The sequence below is a fragment of the Mizuhopecten yessoensis genome, unplaced genomic scaffold (genome assembly GCF_002113885.1).
Source record: "Mizuhopecten yessoensis strain PY_sf001 unplaced genomic scaffold, ASM211388v2 scaffold2681, whole genome shotgun sequence".
Lineage (NCBI taxonomy): Eukaryota > Metazoa > Mollusca > Bivalvia > Pectinida > Pectinidae > Mizuhopecten > Mizuhopecten yessoensis.
The window spans coordinates 1,024,240-1,044,963 of record NW_018404667.1 but is presented as its reverse complement, the minus strand read 5'-3'; the positions used below and the strand labels follow the sequence as shown (position 1 = coordinate 1,044,963).

Below are 20,724 nucleotides of genomic sequence, written 5' to 3'. Positions count from 1 at the left end.
ACGTTAATCTCACAAACAAACGACGTAACAATCAATACCTTATTACAAGAGCAGATAACTCTGCGATACGAAAAGACGGAATAGATGTGTAATAAATTAGCACTGTATTTGCAAATTGATGTAACTAATAAATCTTAATACACAGTGTGGCACAACAGAAATTTACTAAAGTGCTGATATTGTATCATACATTTATAGAAATATGTATCAAAATAAATTATTTTTAAAATCATCTAGCTTTTATTTCTTATCTTATACCTTACTTATAAAGTTATAATTTTTGATGTCTTTAAACTCCAATTCATCATTGCCGAATAGTGCTGGTCCGGAGTGACCTACTTGTCAACTACGTGTTACATTGTTCGGCCATCTTTAATATTTGCTGTTTTAGTGTTACGCAGTACACAAAAATGATGAAGAAACTTAAAAAAAATAACATATAATTTTGTAAAAAAAAGCGTTCATTTGTGATTTTGGTACCCCACTTTACCCCCTCATATCTTGAAATGATCTACAAGCTGACCTTAATTTCATATCAAAACATGATGGCATAACCCCAAGGTATGTATCTACAAAAAAATAAAACTTACCGGTGATAGCCACCAGAAGGCCCAAATTGGCACTCCTCCTTTGGGACATATGGAAATAAATTATGAATTACTGTTCTTGTGCCATTGTGATTAGCAACCATTACTGAAAGCGGGAACTGTAATGGCGAAAATGGATATCACGCTAAATATAACTAATTTGCAGTATCAATATTGCAGTTCATCAACAGATGAACCATGCCTACATCAACGTTCAAGTATATATGTGGGTGCTTTAACAATTTTAAGAATAAACGTTACATATACAGGTGAGTGTACCTAACAAATCTGGTAATATATACAGTTTAAAAAAACAATTACACTGCATCATCCCCCTTTTGGCCACGCCCTCAGCCCCTTGGGGTGGTCAATCCCACCATTTGTACAATTTTGAATCCTTACCACCTAGGGATGCTTCCAGTCAAAAATGGTTGATATCTATCTCTTAGTTCCAGAGAAGTGGCATAAAGCCAAATAAACCGTTTTGGTCCGTCTATGATAGGGGCCAAAAAGCAGGAAAATTTAATTTGCATATTGGAGTTGAGTTAATCCAATTTAGTTTACTTCAAATTTTAAAGGAGTACTGGTTTATTTCAAATTCAACAATTTGTAAAATGTGTATATTAAGAACCTTGCACCTAATCAAAACAGTTTACCGTGGCTATCAAGGTAACACCAATTTTCGGGGACTATGAACTCAATCCGCGGGGTCTACCACGATGCATTTTGAAAAAAAAGAACGTACACAGACAAGCGTATTGGACTATTTCCATTAAATTCCGCTCAAAGCTTAATCAAGCAAACAATAAAGTAACTGCAAAAACCCACAGAATATCATTTGATTGGAGTTATACAGAACATCAGACGATTTGGTATTTCGAATACTTTATTTTAGAGACATGTGATAAGTGACAAGAATAAAGGAAATGTATTTAATCCTACAGACACATTGTACATGCAATGTTTGGGGCAAAGTACAATAACAAGGCGCCAGGAATAGCATCAATGCATTGGACCTGAAATGATGTAAACAAATAGTAAATGACACATCAATCAAATGGTGAATAGCATATGATCTCTATATCTTTTACTGAAAAAGTCATAATGACGACAGAAAATGATTAAAACGAAATGTCGGTTCAATCGGCCACGAGTTTGCGAGTTTTGCTCTCGTTTTGAATACCTGTATGCCCGCACGAAATAAGAATTTCACAAAATAACTTAAAATATTAATCACGTAAAACTAAACATTGTGTCCACAACATTTTTGTATAGTTGTTTAAAGTGCAAACCACAAAATAAATGATGTGATATTCTGATATTCTATGACTAATATGATACGCTGCACAAATGTACACCAATGATTATTACAGGTGAAAATATGTCACTTCATGTATGTTACCGAATTCCTTAGCATGAACTCGTAACTCGTAGACCGACATTAATGCTGACATAATACGGGACTTATTATGTTAGCTCATGTACATTTGTGTTTTATTATAACTACCCCGGCTATATCTTTTTGTTTAAGAAATTACTTGAATTTGACTTAGATAAACATTGAGAGTATCCCCAAAGAAGCAGAAGGCTCCTTCAGAGCACCTGGGCCCGTCTTCAGAGAAACTGTTCTCTAGCTCAAGCATGAATTCTGTGTTCAAACTAGCTTTCTTGTTACTCCCCNGACCGGAACAAGAAATAAAGCTTGAGCACAAAATCCACCATGCTTGAACCTGAGAACGGTTTCATGAATACAGGCCCTGTGTACCTTTTTCTAATGGTCTCCAGAAATCTTTCCTTTATAATATTTTTGTTTTTTTTGTTTTTGTTTTTGGACTAGTTTTATTGATTTTTAATGCAAATTACGGTTCTGTTATCAATTCGTTTTTTATAAGTATCTGTTATATAAAACATCAAATTACTTACAACGACATTGTCGGCAATGTGCCACATCGTAAACTATACAGGAGGGATGGCAGTCCGGAGGAAGAGGGTGACACTGACCTGCAAACACAGCAACACAGTATTCAGCGGAATTGTTCCACACAAATCACATCACAAAGCTCTACTAGAAACAAGATTCCTTATTTATTGATAAAAATATCAATGCAATAAGGTTTTACTCACTTCCGCCGGCACCGACACCAATCCCAGCAGACATGCCTCCAGCACCACTCATTGAACCGAAATTTCCCCCGTTGGTTCCACTAGACGAATGACCACCCGATCCTCCAGACATATGGCCACCGGAGGAAGTGCCGCCGAAAGCAGTGCCACCACTTCCACCTTGTGTTGCCACAGCCACTTGTGTCTGGTGGCCGCCTGTTATAGAGAAGTGATGTTCATGTTGCAATAGACAGGGGACAAGGATTTTGAGTATCTAATAGAATGGATTTATTTTCACATAGCTGAATTATTCCATTCTTAATTAATATACTATAAAAAATGCAATTGTCGCTGTGTAGAAACGTCTGCTGGATAACCGAACTACTCGGTAGTGAAGCGGACGTAAAACCTATCAATCAATCAATCAATCAATCTGTGTAGAAACTGCGTTGAGTGAATTAGCTCGAAAATATCCTCATAGATATAGTATATCTAAACCAATATCGACAGCAAAACAGGTCACATTGCGATCAGTTTAAAGAGTCGAAAAGCAAACATTTTAAAGCTCGATACATTCAACGTGTTAAGATTACATAGCTAATAACCGTACTGGAAAATAATGTAAACAACACGGTTCGTGCTTGAAACAATGATAACAATCAATAACAGTGCTCTGATTGTAATATTACAACGGAATTACACCAGAATGGGAATTGTAGACCTCAGATTATCAACTGGACTATCTTGTCAACAGAAGATAAACGGGCAAGTATTGCTACATTTAAATCGAAAAGAAGTGAAGGGGAGGTTACTCTACGTTAAAGAATACCTACAGTGAAATTCTCAAGTGATTTGCCTGAAGTTGGAAAGGAATCCTTAATTAAATCGACTACATAGAACATCGATTCGTGCGTCGCGCGAAGTAGTTTGGTGTTCTAGGTTTAGTGTCCTATTAATAGCTGAAGCCATTAAACGGCGTGTATTTATGTGAAGTATGCGTTTGCGCTGGAGGCGGATAATTGGTGTATTAACCTCTTGCCGACTTTAGAGTGAAACCTCACTGAAATAACATCTCACTGAAAGCACAATTCCCTAATGGAGATACAATGTACTGACCTGTTTCACACTCGTGACAGTGTTCTGTGGACGATGTTTGTACCTGGACAGGCTGTACGACCTCTACTGTATGGTGAGTCTCCGTACACTCATGGCATGCTGTAATACCAAAACAGATCTGTTATCACTCTTAATCAATGTTTTATTATCTAAGTAAAGAATGGTGTCTGAATGCATTTCGAAGCCATTATCAAATGTGTTGGTTTCATGAAACGCGTAATGTGTATTTTGGGGTTTTGATTATACACTGTATTTCACTTCTATTCAAACGTTTTAAAGACTCGAGATTTACCTATCAGTTTGATTATATGGTTAATTTACAATATTTTGTATCGTAAATTAAGTAATAACATCAATTAAATAAACGATATGTGAATGCACCTTAATATGAGAGGCGATCGAAATCGATCGCGCCGCTCATATGAAAAGACTTTCAGATCATCACTTAAAACTAAGCACTGCTCCAAATGATGATTATTGGTAACTGTCGACCTTCACCACCTTTGTAAAGCAGACGACAGTAAATAGCCAGATAGATTATCAGACGGTGGGATTTTTAACCGAAACGCAGATGTCGGGAAAATGTGTCTGCACATGAATGCAAATATAATAGAACTAGAAGTGTTTTTCGGAAGCAAAGTTTATGGAGCTTCCAATTGAGCATGCTGGTGAGCTTTTCAAATATATAAATATAAAGCATTGGAATAGTTATGAAGAAGAAAATTAACTCCGATAGAGAATACGTTACAGCAAGTGAGAATAATGAGAGTAAAGTCTTACCTGCTTATGCGACAGCCTCTATAAAGAGACCACATGTGTTAAGAGACCACCTTTATAAAGAGACCATCTGTGTTAAGAGACCACCTTTATAAAGAGACCACCTGTGTTAAGAGACCACATCTATAAAGAGACTATCTGTGTTAAGATACCACCTCTATACAGAGAATATTTGTGTTAAGAGATCACCTCTAGAAAGAGACCATCTGTGTTAAGAGACCACCTCTATAAAGATACCACATGTGTTAAGAGACCACCTCTATAAATAGACCATCTGTGTTAAGAGACCACCTCTATACAGAGAATATTTGTGTTAAGAGATCACCTCTATAAAGATACCACATGTGTTAAGAGACCACCTCTATAAATAGACCATCTGTGTTAAGAGACCACCTCTATAAATAGACAATATGTGTTAAGAGACCAACTCTTTAAAGAGACCATCTGTGTTAAGAGACCACCTATATAAAGAGACCACCTGTGTTAAGAGGCCATTTTCTGGACGTCTTTTAATACCGTTAAGATTTGCATATGAGTCAGAAGTTGCCCATTTATCAATGATATTGTTGATACATACTGGTCTTGTCGTGTGAAATCTCTGGGTATTAAATCTGTATAGAATACTCGAACGTTCATTTTGCCTTAACCTTTTCAACGCACAAAAGAGCTTACTTTCTTTTTCGACGCATGAACACGCTGGACATCCGTCAACACCTGCGCTGCCCATGTGGTATCCGTTTTTACATGACGTCATGCATTCTTGTGTATGTGGACACTTTTGTAGAATCGCAATAACTGCAGCTTGATCTGGTTTTGGAGTTGGATGAGGTTTTTCACACTCATGGCATTCTGGCGAAAAGACACATCATTTAGGACAATCTTTGTATACTTTTATTGAATATGTCCAATGCTTTTAAACACGCTGTTATCATTTTAGCAAATAGTATTCCTCTTCAATTAATCCAATAAGTGTTTGATAGATAAAGAGGAATTCCTCACTATAAATAGACATACAAGAATGATCATTTGATACAAAAACACATCTTCTTTAAGTATGTTCTTATACGGCACTTATTTACAATATTGCAATAGTTACTGTTGTACCAATGCAATACTCTACCAAGTTAGTTTCCACCAATATTTATTATGTGTTTTTACCATTGTCATTCGGATATCTTCCCTTTTTATCAGGTAAGTATTCATATACTTTTATTTTTATATTAAATCGACAAAAACATACATTCCCTATACAACAAAGAGTCCTAAAATATCTAGAATCATAATTCATATACTGTGATACCCATTACAGATTTATCGGTAGCAGGCCAGAAGAGCAAAGGCAACATATGTATGCAAGCAAACAACATCTTTTATATCAAAGCTTCATTTTAACTTCCGGAACCTAGAAATCAAAGCACATGCGCGTTAAACACGCACCCTCCTCGTGGACACAGTCACAGATAGGACAACCGTCATATCCACGCTTGTAACCAGTGTCACAACCTTTAGAACAAGCAAACGTTCCTGTGCAGACGATTTCCGTTTTTGATAGCGGATGCTCTGTAAGGAAGTAAATAAAAAAGTTAATAAATATTTCATGAGCTGATATTTCTTAATAGTTTTAATGAATTGTGTTTTAATAATGAATTTTCAATGTGATAAGATGTTGCAGTGACTTTTATTATATACTTGATACTGTCTCGCATTCCAAATGGAGGGACGTTACACATGGAACCAGCTATCCAAAAAACAAAAAACGTAGACCGATTTTTTCGGGAAAAATTGGTTTCTAAACAGTCGTTCGGAAAATGCCCTACACCATTGCGTTGAATATATGTTCATTTTTTAGCAATTGAAATTGCAATTGACGACCTCCGTGACTGATTTGCCCTTTTCCTTACTTACTGTTAAAAATTACGTATCCAGATTGCCATTTCATAAGGAGTCTGCATCATGCATGCATATGCAAATTATTGATCGGGTCAGACTTGCATAAACTTTACAATAAAACAATTCAGCAGTGTGTATCATTACTGTGATATACAGACATGGCAGGTCGAGTTATCGTTAAGATCTTTATATTTTGTTGAAGAAAGTCACCTTTCTCGTCCACGCATTCACATCTCGGACAATAACTTGGTCCTCTCGCGTACCCGATTGAGCACGTGACCGGGCACGTAAATGGTGTGGGACATGACGTCACAGCTGTGAATATATAGTGTACAGTGTAGCATTTTGTATAATTCATTTATGATCAATCGAGCGATACAGTTGATATAAGTCAACAGGAACGACTGCCAAGGATCCGGCGTAAAGGATATTTGTCCAAAAACGAAGGCATATTTACAATTCCTCGACATCTTCTTATTGAAATGTATGGAGGATGCAATACGTGTTGTGAAGCTATGGCAACATTTGTTAAGGAAACCACTTTTATGACGTCACTGATCGTACTTTAACAAGTTATTTCCGACTCAGTTTTAGTTTAGACCAACTTTTCATTTCCACCATTTCAGCACCAAGCACCACGGAGGAGAACAAGACGGACACAGCAGTACATATGTACTGTAGTGTAGTGTTATTAATTTGCGCATTACGTATATATTACTAAATAATTGTATGTATGCAATTCCATGTAAGTGTTTTGCGTAGATATGTAGAAGGATAACAATGAGAATAGACAAAAGTCGAAGATCAAATTAATCTAATACTTACATATAATCTTATGTAGTAGTTTGAGCCTCGTTGATGCCACTTGTTGCAAGTCTGTAGTTTGTTCTGTAAGTTCGTCCTTCTGTTCATCGGATCCTGTGTTGCTTTGATGAGGAAGTCCTGTCATTATTTCTCCAGATCCGGTCAAACATGAACAAGCCGGGCAACCGTTCTTTTCTGTGTCACCGAAAGAATACCCCAAAGGACACGTAGTCATGCAGTGCATGGTTTCCGGACAGTTCTTTATAATATGATCAATTGTGTTTTCCGGGTCTGTCGATCCTTGTTGTGTATTACCTCCGTGTCCACCAAATCCTCCGCCCATAAGACTGTGACCTCCAAATACTGATCCTAAACCCGATGAACCTCCACCAGATCCGCCGAAAGGTGGACCTCCACCAGATCCGCCAAAAGATGAACCTCCACTAGATCCACCGACAGCTGGACCTCCACCAGATCCACTGAAGGCTTGACCTCCGCTAGATCCACCGAAGGCTGGACCTCCACTAGATCCACCGACAGCTGGACCTCCACCAGATCCACCGAAGGCTTGATCTCCACTAGATCCACCGAAGGCTGGACCTCCGCTAGATCCTCCGAAAGCTTGACCTCCAATTGATCCTCCAAAAGAGGGTCCACCACCATTTGAACCGCCACTCGTTTGGCCACCACCAAAACCGTTTAATACTGGGCCGCCACTTCCAATTCCAGCACCACCAGATTCTGATGTGGAGCCAAAAGGTGTGCCACTTCCCCCCGAGAGGCTAGAAAATGGTCCGGCACCAGAGCTATTGTTCCCAGCAGCTACGGAAAATGGTCCTTGGCCTCCTGACCCGCCCGTCACAGCCTGTGCAAAGGTACTCGAATGAAATCCAGCACCGTTGTTACCAAAAGGACCTGCACCACCTGCATTGAACGGCCCACCTGACCAATTTCCGTTTCCGCTTTGTGATCCCTGGCCGGGGTTTGATTGTCCGATAGAACCTTCTATCTGAGATTGTGGAACAAATGTGGTGCCGTTAGGACCCGAACCAGTTTGTACAGATTCCCCGAATTCGTAACCATTCAGAAAGGAAGGAACCCCTGCTGAACTACCTCCTGAGCCTGCTGTAAATGGCGATTGCCCAGTAGATTGTGTTTGTGACAGACTCCCGCCATTACCACCTATGCCAGTAGCAGTAGCTGATCCTCCCGCAGCTAGTTGTGATCCAGACAAATTTCCTACTACTGTTGCTGTTGCAGAGCTAATCGGTTCATGCCCTCCAGCATTTTGGCTAACACTAGAACCACCAAAAGGCGAGCCAACGCTTGAAACACTAGATGATAAACCACTGTTCAAACTACCAAACGGTGAACTACCGGCTGCAACACCAAATGGCGAACCTCCATTTGAAACGCCCGACGACATACCACTGCTTGTACCAGTTAATGGCGAACCACCACCCGAACCAACAAACGGTAAACCTCCGCCTGAAACACTCGAGGTTGAACCACTGTTCGAACCAATTAATGGTGACCCACCACCCGAACCAACAAACGGTAAACCTCCGCTTGAAACACTCGAGGTTGAACCACTGCTTGTACCAATTAATGGCGAACCACCACCCGAACCAACAAACGGTAAACCTCCGCCTGAAACACTCGAGGTTGAACCACTGTTCAAACCAATTAATGGTGACCCACCACCCGAACCAACAAACGGTAAACCTCCGCTTGAAACACTCGAGGTTGAACCACTGTTTGAACCTATTAATGGCGAACCACCACCCGAACCAACAAACGGTAAACTTCCGCCTGAAACACTCGAGGTTGAACCACTGCTTGTACCACTTAATGGCGAACCACCACCCGAACCAACAAACGGTAAACTGGAAGATGAACCACCGCTAGAACTTCCAATAGATATCCCATTGCTCAAACCACCAAAAGGTGAACCACCGTTGGAACCACTTGGTGATCCTCCAAGTGATGAACTCCCTCCTAGGTTACTTGTCTGTTGTCCAACGTTCAAGGTGTGTGTGTTACTTCCTGGTCCTGTCACTGTGTTAGTTCCATGCGTTTCGCAGTCATGACACGTTGCCTGGTTGCTGGTTGACGGTGAGACCAGGGTCTGATGTGCTGAACCTGTTTCCGCGTGTATCGAACCCGTCTCATGATTTCCACAATTGTCACACGTCTGTTGGCCAGTTACGGGTTTTGCTACTACCACAAGTTGCTGACCTGTAGCTCCGCTCGTTTGCGTTTGACAACTATCGCAATGTTCTGTGTTCATATATAAAAAAGCTCTTCTTTTCAAATAATTTATTATTTAGCTCATTTTATAGAAAGATTAACTAGAACACTCTATTTTGTTCGACTGGCCTGCTACCACAATTGACACTTAAGGATCCCTCTAACAAAACTATTCATTTTTACATAACTATATCCTAAGTGAAAACCCAATATAGGAAAACAAACCCCTGCCTTGCGAGAAATGTCTGGTAACCATAATTTGAAAAAAAAGGAACTTAATATTAAATCAAAATCATTACTCAGATTGTAAACATTCAGCGGGACTAGACCAGGGTCCGTATTCATGAAACCTTTCTCCTGCTCAAGCACGGATTCCGTGCTCAAACCAACTTTCTTGTAACTCTCTTCAATGTTTTTCCAAATCTTTGATAAAATAAAGATTTTTTGATTAATTTATAACGGGAACCTGATATTCGTCTTGAGCACAAAATCCAGGCTTTAGCATGATGACAGTTTTATGCATACGGGCCCGGGATTCGAACTCTGGACCTCAGATTGTTATAATATCGTGTTTATCAACTGAGTTACCTTGTCAACGAAAGTACCGTTATATCAAAACGAAATGAAGGTGAGGTTCACTGTATAAACGAAGAACCACTAGTGTTTTGCTTGTAGTGGGACGGGGATCCTCAAAACAATCACTGGTTTGCCCACTAGTAGTGCATGTTTGAATATCCTATCGATTCTTTGATGTTTGTATTGATGTTGTTGATACTAGAGTAATAATCGTGATAAAAAAAAATGTATTGTGACGTCACTTGTACCTTAACATAATTATATACCCTCTTATTGTGACGTCACCGGGATAGAACAACGTTAAAATACAGGTAGCACAGGTTTAACTGGTGCGCAGATAGCTTTTTATATGACATTATATGTAAATAATTATAATGCTGTGACGTCATTTGTTTAAATGACGTATGTGTGACGTCATATGCTATATGATGACGTATACCTACCTTCGTGATGGGTCAGGACTTGTTGCACGGTTACAATTGTGAGGCATTCACATGTTGGACAGCCATCTTCCCCACATTTGTACCCGTCGTGGCACGGCGCATGACAGGAAAAGGCGGCAGGACACTTCATCGGTTTTTGTATCACCATGACTGCTGTCGATCCAACGGCTGCGCAACAGTAAGAATCCGCGTCAATACAAAGTGTAACGCAAGTTTTTAACTTACCGTGACGTCAGAGAAAGAGTGATTAATTTGAATAAAACAGTTTCTTGAAAAGACACAATTGACCGGGTTGTATAAAAATGCCACATTATCCCTTATGTGATATCAAAAACAAACCTTCGTGTACATACAAATATACGCGTAGCCGAATCGCCGGTGATTTTACTGCCAGCTCGTACAGTTTAACACCGATAGGAACAAACACTTTTACTGATCATTTGCCTGAGGAAGGTGAATAGTACATAATCATGCTAGTCATCGAAACGTCACTCGTTCAACTTTGTCATTTTGTGCTGTATTAGCCTCTGCCCAATCCATACACCTGGGTATATAAATTTAAGAGTTGAATTATGATGAAAGGAGGCAGTGTAAATAATTTACTTGTCATCGAAACGTCATACAGAAACATTTCACTGGATGTGCTATAAAAAAACATCTATACAATCCATAATTAGCAATCTAAAAATTACATATCATGCTAGTAATCGTAACGTCACACATAAACACTACACTGGTTGTGTTATATGAACCAGTATATCACTTATACTTACCAACCTGAAGAGAAAGGTTGGTATTTATTTAGCTATATGGTTGTTTACTTACATGCCGGCGCGATACACTCGCACACTGGACATCCGTTACTGTCACACTTGTAACCAACGTTACAACATACGTCACAGTGTAGTTCCGCTGGACATTTCACTTCAAACACCTGTACCACTTGGGCTGAAAGGCGGGAAATTCAAAACAATAAAACGCTTAGCATCGTATATTTTGTATTACTATAAAAAAAACGGACATTAAAAAAAAATCTTGGGAGACAATTCTAACAAAATTTCATTTGATATTACAATCATATAAATATGAAACAGGTCAAACATTCTGTTTTTCACGGTTCGACACAAAATCATCTGATACTGCGAAATTAATAGCGTTATGACTAACACTAAAACTTATACAAACTAATCATTTCGGCCAGATTGTTGAACCACCAAAGATTAGCTCCACAAAATAAACTGGATAATTAAACGATAAACGAATAAGTCACGCAATGCTGAAATTTAGACATAATCAACGTTTGTGCAAGTATTATTGTGAAATATATCGAGGGTGAACATAAGTTTCGTTCAACTAGACTCTTATTGTCTGCGCAAGCTACGCCGAATTCAAGTGATTAAGCGTCAGGTTGAATGAGACTAGGGTGAAAATAAGTTGGGGAAAAATAATTAACGATGGCCGCTTGGGGCCTGAGTTGATTATTTTACGATTTTATTTTCGAATGCTGCGCTATATATTCCACCATGATATACAAACATAAGTATATTTTTTTCTACCAAGTAAAATTTAATGAAAGTCCTTTTTTGTGTCTACATCGGCGTTTAAACGCCTGTGATAATCAAGTGACCTAAATAATATAATTTTTGCTGTTCTTTGTTGCGCTAACATTTATCTTGTGGACACCTTCAGATGCATACACATATGAAAAATATACTGTGAACATTTAAGATGTAAATTATTTTACATACGGATTCCCCGTGTCACTGCTAAGAATCGTAATTATGTATTAAAAGCATTATATCCGGTATGACTATGTCATTTATAATTTATAATCTATAAAAAACTAAATTTTCTTGTAAACAATAATAATTATAAAGTAGACACAAACAAATAGGTTCGTTGTTTTAAAATTTGATGTGGCCAGACAAGTCTTCTAACCTACGACCTATCAATATACTATCGCTCTAACCAATCAAGCTACATGTACTTGGTCAACAAAAATGGCCTGGCCAAGCTGTGATAAAATTATATATACAAACGGAGGTTAAAGGGGAGGTTACTGTGTAAACGGAAAACCACATTGCAATGTGAATAATGATCCTTTAGGGGAGGTAATTGTTTTTACCAAAAGCTTCTGTTAAATTTTCAAGTTTATTACCGTCAGTGAGACAGTGATCCTTAATTTGTAACACTTAATGTCTACCTAAAAATTGCTACACTTAACGTTGAAAAATAAACATTACCAATTTTGTTGTAGAAAATAGAACTGTATCATAATTTTAATGATATAATGTTATGAGGGATATGATGTGTGAGCTACTTGGCCGTGAATAAAAAAAAATGGCAGGAAAAAAAAGTTTTTTGTAAAGAAGACTGTAATACTTACCTACTGTTTGAATACAGCTACATACCGGACAACCATCAGGCCTCGTGTTGCCAAGCTGGTACCCGGATGTACATGATAACATACAGTTAAGGGTCTGTTCGCACTGTAATGGTTTGGGGGCCGGGGTAGCCGGCGCGGCTGTAGGGGCTGGTGAATAAACAAAAGCGTACACTTAAGTTAATATTCATGCTTTAATTTTGCATTTTCTCACGTCTCTCGGGCGATGTTTACGTGTCCATCAATGTTTATACAATACGTTTCGTTCATACGTGTATGAAAATATTGAATGACACTTACGTGGTAAGCATGTGCAGGTCTGGCATCCGTCACTTCCGGTTTCTCCCAATGTATATCCGGTTTTACAGGAAAGCATACATAGGTATGTTTGCATGCAGGTTATGGTAGGCGCAGGAGTCGGTGCTGGTGTTGGTTCTGAAAAAAAATCGAAATTTAAATAATACAATAATGAATCGAACTATATGAAATAATAACAAAAAATTGTCGTTGACAAATATATAAACACTGGACAATTTATAAATATACTGTTGCTCTTACAATCTAAGCTACCTGATCAACGGTAATAATGTGGTCCTTTTTAGCTACAGATATATATAATGCAAAATTAAACGGAGGTAACTGTATATGCAGTATATATAACAATCGAATTATCAAGTGTTTCCCTGCAGTGGAACGGGGATCCTTAAGGGTCGCTTAAGGGAAAGATAACTCATACCTGGCATGCAAGAGCAAGACTGGCAGCCGTCACGCCCTTTGGGTCCCAGTGAATATCGAGTGTGGCATGTGGCCATACATAGTTTGGTACCGGTACAGGACGAGTGATGGGTCGCCTGTATGTACTGCACGTGCGCTAAATAAACATGAAACATCAACAGTCAACTCATGCATCATCTATGAAACAACATGGCTGTGTAGGTTCGGGATCTGCTGTATCAAACTGTATGTCTAAAAAGCGACTAATGCAGCTCCTGTAAATTTATGAGTTATTTTCTGTGTCGTCTGCTTAGGGATTTGTGTCTTGTGCTTTAAAAAATTGAAGAGTCCAAAATTGCTGACATCACTTAAGGGCAAGAAAAGATTTCTTTTAAGTCCCTTAAACAGAAAAAAATAAAGCCAAAAAAGAGATTAAGCAAGGGACACCGCATTAACACGTTGTTAAACGCAAAGGAATACAGCAGGGTTGTGCACTATTCGAGCCTGCCTTCTCGCGTTAAAAATCAGTAATGGTTGAAATGTCAACATATTGTCGTTGTGAAAGATTACCGAAATGATAAACAACAGTCGTATGTTCATTGTTAATTTGTGTCTGAAACAATATTTGCAAGGTTATAGAATTGTGCGATCATTAGATTATATTGGGAATTAACGAAGCCAATATCATCGACAGGCTAAGGTACTTGGACAATACAATACAATACAATAAATGTGAAAACGAAGATCGTTTGTCTGTTTTCTGAGTCGATATTGCTAAAAGTCATATCTCAGTTCCATTGCCACACCGCATTAACATACTGGCTGAATAATTCAACACGACAGAACACCAGTTACACGAGTTTTGAATGTTGACGTTTATTCGTTTTAATTACCTGTTGAATGTGACACAGTTTGGACGGTGTGTGACGTGGTGTGTGACGTGGAATGTGACGAAGTGTGTGACGAAGCCTGATGCGGGCACGTGCACGAACGGCAACCATTATTGCCCACATCCCCTAGTGAATATTGTCCACGACACGTCGTCATACAAAGAAGGGTCCCAGTACACTCCTTTAAGGGCTTTTCCTTGGCTGCCTGGTGACTCGCTCCCTAGGGAAGGAAGTATGTCATTCACAGAAAATGAAAAATGAAAAAAGTGTACATCGACACACATTGACAAGTTTACGTGTGGTTTTTTCTTTCTCGACCAAGTTTTAGATACGCTTAAAACACGATAAGATGGCATATTTCCGGTTTCCGGATTCGACTTGAATTTAGACACGCATGTCAGGGAAGAGGGGGCATATGTACTTCCGGTAAACATGGACAATATGTAGACGGAAATGTACTCTAAAACACTGTGCGGTTCCCAATTCCATTACTTACTATAGGGTACTTGTCTTGTAGATATCCATTTCATAACTGATTTGAAATTTCAGTTTCTTTCCGTCCAAATCTAATGCTCTTATTTGGTTTGCTTTCTCCTGATTTATCTTTACACCGGAAGTATATATGCCCCGTTTATGTAATATGTGACCAGCTATTCACTTGACTGGTTTTTTTTTTGGAAATTTCATTTCCGAAATGACGAATTGGCTCTGATGCGATATCAAATGCAATAAGGATAATTTATTAGTTGCAATGACGCATTCCATACTGCAAAAAATAAATAGAAAATAAAGTAATATTTACTTGTATAGATCCAAATGGACTACCTCCTGCTAAAGTTCCAGGTCGGAAACTCGGAAATGATCCTCCAAAACCACCTCCTCCTCCTCCTCCTCCTCCTCCTCCCCCGCTGGTCATTCCTATGTTATAGTTTTAAAGAATAAGTTGAACACATAAGCCATACAAAGGGCAGGAACTACAAATATATAATAAGATCTATATGTACATTGACCTAAAACGTACTCAAGTATTTTTTTAAACTGACCGTTTGCAAGTCATTATTGTAGATTCTATTCACCACATTTACGTTTTCGGTTAATGAATAGGAAATGAGAGTTCTACACCACTTTATCCCTCCCTCTATATTTATAGTAAATCCCTACCTATCGGGATGGATCAGTGAGGGACCAGTGAGGAATGAGGGACTGATCCCATGACCTTTCATGCGGCGGCGATGGCGGCGGGGCAGTCAACCATATCCACAAATCACTCATGCGAACCCGCCGCCGCATGAAAGGTCATGGGGTCAGTTCCTCCATCCCGATAAGGAGGGATTTACTATAAATATAGAGGGAGGGATAAACTGGCGTAGAACTCTAATTTCATTCATCATTCGTAATAATATGCCGTCTCTTCCCCTTTGTCGTGACAGACAACACAAGTATATGCCGTCTCATCCCCGTTGTAGTGTTTTGACTACAAAATAATATGACGTCTAATCCCCGCTTAAGTGTTAACAGACGACGAAATGATATCCCCCCTCACCCCCTTGTTGTGTACAGACGACAAAATAATTTGCCGTCTCCTCCCCCTTGTTATGTACAGACAGCAAAATAATGTGCCGTCTCTTCCCCGTTATTGTCTGTACAGACAGCAAACAAAGTTGCCGTCTCTACCCCGTTATTGTCTGTACATACAGCAAAATAAGTTGCCGTCTCTACCCCGTTATTGTCTGTACAGACAGCAAATGATATGTTGTCTCAGCCCCTTCGTAGTGTGTACAGGCGACAAATATTTTGCCGACTCATTCCCGTTGTCGTTTTCAGACGACAAAATAATATGCTATCTCCTCACTGTTGTTGTGTTCAGTCGACAGAATAATATGCCGTCTCAACTTCGTTGTAGTGTGTACAGACGCCAAAATAATTTGCCGTCTCTTCCCCGTTATTGTCTATTCAGGCGACAAATTAATTTGCCGTCTCCTCTCCGTTATTGTCTGTACAGGCAGCACAATATTATGTTCTCTCATCCCCGTTGTCGCGTAAAGCCGAAACAATTATATGCTGGCTATTCTCTGTTGTCGTGTTCACGCGGCAAGAGACTTCGGTGTTACCTGTCTTCTGACTTGCTGGTTTTAGCACACGACAGCTACAGTCGTCTAATCCTCCTATACATTGTCGCTATAACTCGAACCCACCAGTTTATATGAAAGAATTTGAAAGGTGCTGAGTACAACCTTTTTTAAATTGTATTTACGATACATCACGAGAAAGTTGTTCCATTAGGGGGATATCCAAAAAAGATTATAAAGGTAGATAATTAAAAGTGGTTTAATTATTTTCCAGTACGGTGTTTTAAGAAATTAATTTCTTACCGGTCATTCCATAATATCCTCCCGGATGAAACATCACTGAAATAACAATGGGATTTTTTTAACTTAATGACGAAAATACCAAACTCCTAATCTGCATCTCCCTGAAATTTAATATTGTATGAAATGAATGCATTACACTAAATATATATAAATCGCATAGACATTCAAACACCTAATTTTTGCAAGATTATTTTTCCTATTTCGATGTACTTTCAATTTGGAACGAAATTGGATTATTTCGTTTGAAATAACATTTGTCTAATGTAACATAAGAAAGCTAATCAATCGCGAAAATATCCAACCTCGACAACAACAAGCGGTGTGTTTATATGTTATACCTGGAGCGCCCTCTTTATCTAAAGGACATTTCACTAAAGGCGATTCAAGGGATGACGGATATGTAGTAGCGGATTTATCAAAACACATTATCTCAAGGTATAATCGGGCAGGCCAATTGCATCATAGATTGGATTGCTGTGTTTCGGAGACATCTTAATTGACATCAGAGTCACAAAGGCGCTTGAATCATATTGATTGACACGATCTTATGAACGTTTTACAGTAGTACAAATACTACCGACTAGTAGTGTAACATAACAGAGACATACTTTGTATACATCTTACCACGTGATCCCGTTTTCTATACATGTACATGTACATTTGTATAGTACATTAGGTACATATCAATTTGTGTGAACTTGTACTTTTGTATGAGGTAAGTCTGTATGTGAATTGCCGTATGCAGCATATAAATGTTACAGAGCCTTACCACTTTCTTATGTTCCTATACCAAAATATGTTATAACCCCATGATAGGTAAGAGTAAATGAGACACATTGGTTAAATGGCTTGCCGAAAGGCGCAACCATGTCACACCTAATCCAATTCAAAGACTTTACCGCAAATATGACGGCGCTATGCGCTCTTCTGTACATACGTAGAGTAGAGTAATTATCTTTCACGATATTTACATTTTTTTTGTACAACACTTAGATAAAAATGGCAACCGGAAATGTTTGTCATTTAACCAATAACACCAATACGTTTTTCACGTGAATGTTCCCCAATAGAAAACTTGTCGGGTTAATCCGTCATATCGTTAGAGTAATCGGGGACCAATCGGGACGCTACATTATATTCAAACTATGACGGTAATTTCCGAATGGTTTCAGATTGCTTTGTATCGCTTGACGGAAACAGATGTCGTAAAAACTTTACTTTGGCCCTGAATATCGGAATGTTCCTCCATTTGGTAAAATATTTTGCTTACAGTGTATATTTACCCTAAATCTAAAAGTAAAATTAATTATACATCACTTTAAGATATATGATGGTTTGCAAAAGATCCGAATATTTCAGACACATATTCTTTATCAGCCAAGAGCCATATGACCCATAGGCGCAAAAAGTACATATTGAATATAAGCATATATAAGTAAATACACATACATACATGCAACATAGCTCCGCTCAAACATATTTGCAGAAGTAAGCATATGTATATATATACACAATGCCTTCTCGCATTTCATGGAATACGCATACACATAATTTCCTGCAATTATATTTATCGAATTATTGATCAAATAATAATTAGCAAATACTGAAAAAAAACCGAAACAAATAATGAGCAGTACAATCATGATTTGTATATATACTTACGCTCCCCGCATGCGCACTCTTTACATCCTCTTTCGTCTATCTTGACACATCCGGGAATACAGTTAACTCGTTGGGGACAGAAGGAATATCCAGCTAGCAAGGGGAAAACGTTAATAAAAAAAGAACTGTATACACAAGATTTTCTCGATACATCTGACAGATTGTCAACGAGTTTCTAAGCATTGTGTGCGAATTAATTGATTTCGACATACATTCATAAATATGTTTTAACATTTATGCTAAACATTTACAGAAAGTTTCTAAAAACAAGCTATACTTGTAATGTTATATATATGTCCATCGACATAGCCTCTGTAGTTACAATGATTAATACCATTAAATGAAAAAGGGAGGGACGGTTGGCAGCACCTTGGCGTCCACCCATACAAATGTCAAAATATGTATAAAATTAGAATCTGAATACACAAAAACCTCACCAATAACACTCGTTAAATCAAATCCTATATTCCTTTTTTTCTGCACATTTTTTTTCATTCGCTCTTGACTTGATTGATCGATTGATTGATAGGTTTTACGTTCGCTTCACTACCGAGTAGTTTGGTTATCCAGCAGACGAACCGCTCTTAACATATCGTCAATCTATAACTTGTAGTTATAAAAGCAAAATATTTTCTTTATTTTTGCATGGATAATTGTTGCACTTATGAAATACTATAATATTATGAAACATATTATAATATAAAAAAATATTGTTAATTCAATAAATGTATCTTATGCTTATTTATGTACACACAAAACCTTCATACTACAGCGACGATCTCTCTGTAATTGTTGATTAAATTCAAGCCGTTACTATAGGATGTCTTTTTATTTCTGATGAAGGTGACAGGGTACGTACTTCACTTGTCATCGAAACGTCAAAAATAAAAACTTACATGCTGCGATACATAACTTGTCTACTATTTATACCAACAAAAAGAAAATTTTTAGAAAAAAATATCAATAACCTGTCTTGAACAATAATTTACGTTATATAAAGGTACCGATTAAAAATATATATCGTGTTTCTTTGTTAATCATTACATACATCAAATAATGACAAACGCACATTGTATTTCCCAAATTAAATGTCAGGAGATAAAGTTTTAATCTGAATATAACCAGTAATATAACTTATATCATAGATACATGTACATGTAGCTTCGCTGCCATCCCGACTGAACATAATGGGTGGTCGGGGTGCAGTGGATAGCGGACTTGTCTTACACCAAGACGACCGGGGTTCGACTCCCCGATCGGACGTAAAAAGGTATTGGTTTTTCTCCGGGTACTCCGGTTTCCTCCCATGCTAAGACCCCCGCGCGCTAACATCCGGGCCAACAAGAGTGATTAATATAAGTTGAAAAAAATGTTTCATAATTGTTATAAAATGAATAAAGTTTATTTATACATAATGCTACATCAGCACTCTGTTTCTTTGTTGACATATATTATAGGTCTACTTTCAAATCCGATGGTTCGCAGTTTTTACCTTGCCTCGACGTACACAGTCAATATAAACATGCGTATTCATAACCTATATATGTCTTTAAGTCGAATAGCTTGCATGATTAATAGACACGTTGACTGACCTTAGACTTATTATTTGAAACTGAGTCCAGAAATTATTATTTTTTATATTCTTCTGGCACTATCTCAAAATGTGAAAACGTTTAAAGGATCCAAACAACGAAGCATCAAACAAAATATAAACGAAACGAATATGAATGATATCAAACCACTGATTACTTGAATGAAGATAATAATGTATATAAATGGAGGCGAAGAGCAGCACATTTCTTTAACTGGTTGTACTGTATGTCCGAAGTGTTTTGTTCTAATATTGAACAAAAATAAACCATAACACCGATTTATTTTGAATTTGTGTAGCAATTCAAACGTCTTAGATTCTAATTACATAGTTATGTTTTTATACAAATGCAGATATATTATTTTGTTACATGTAATAAAAGTAATAACGCATTGTTTTAGTTGGTTCGACTCCATATATCTATCTTGTATCATATACTTATATATAATAAAACGAAACTTACCTGTGCTTGTTACGGTTAGAGCTAGAATCCAAATTAACATATTGGTATTGTTTTAATTCAATGTAGTATATTTTGTATCGTTCGTCCCGTTCCCGGTTTTGGT

At 37.9% G+C, this 20,724-nt stretch overlaps 1 protein-coding gene across 1 annotated transcript; it reads right to left on the bottom strand.

Moving 5' to 3' along the window:
• Positions 1-1,464: 1,464 nt before the first annotated feature.
• LOC110446395 lies at positions 1,465-20,692 on the bottom strand. Its single transcript, XM_021491527.1, has 18 exons — positions 20,622-20,692; positions 18,568-18,660; positions 16,906-16,941; positions 15,336-15,409; positions 14,537-14,753; positions 13,666-13,800; positions 13,230-13,364; positions 12,933-13,079; positions 11,372-11,494; positions 10,547-10,714; positions 7,299-9,557; positions 6,684-6,788; positions 6,021-6,143; positions 5,256-5,432; positions 3,807-3,905; positions 2,712-2,906; positions 2,511-2,588; positions 1,465-1,603 (listed from the first exon to the last, which is right to left on the bottom strand). The coding sequence occupies exons 1-18, from the start codon at positions 20,659-20,661 to the stop codon at positions 1,590-1,592; spliced, it is 4,218 nt and encodes a 1,405-aa protein (XP_021347202.1). The 5' UTR covers positions 20,662-20,692; the 3' UTR covers positions 1,465-1,589.
• Between the last annotated feature and the right edge of the window lie 32 nt (positions 20,693-20,724).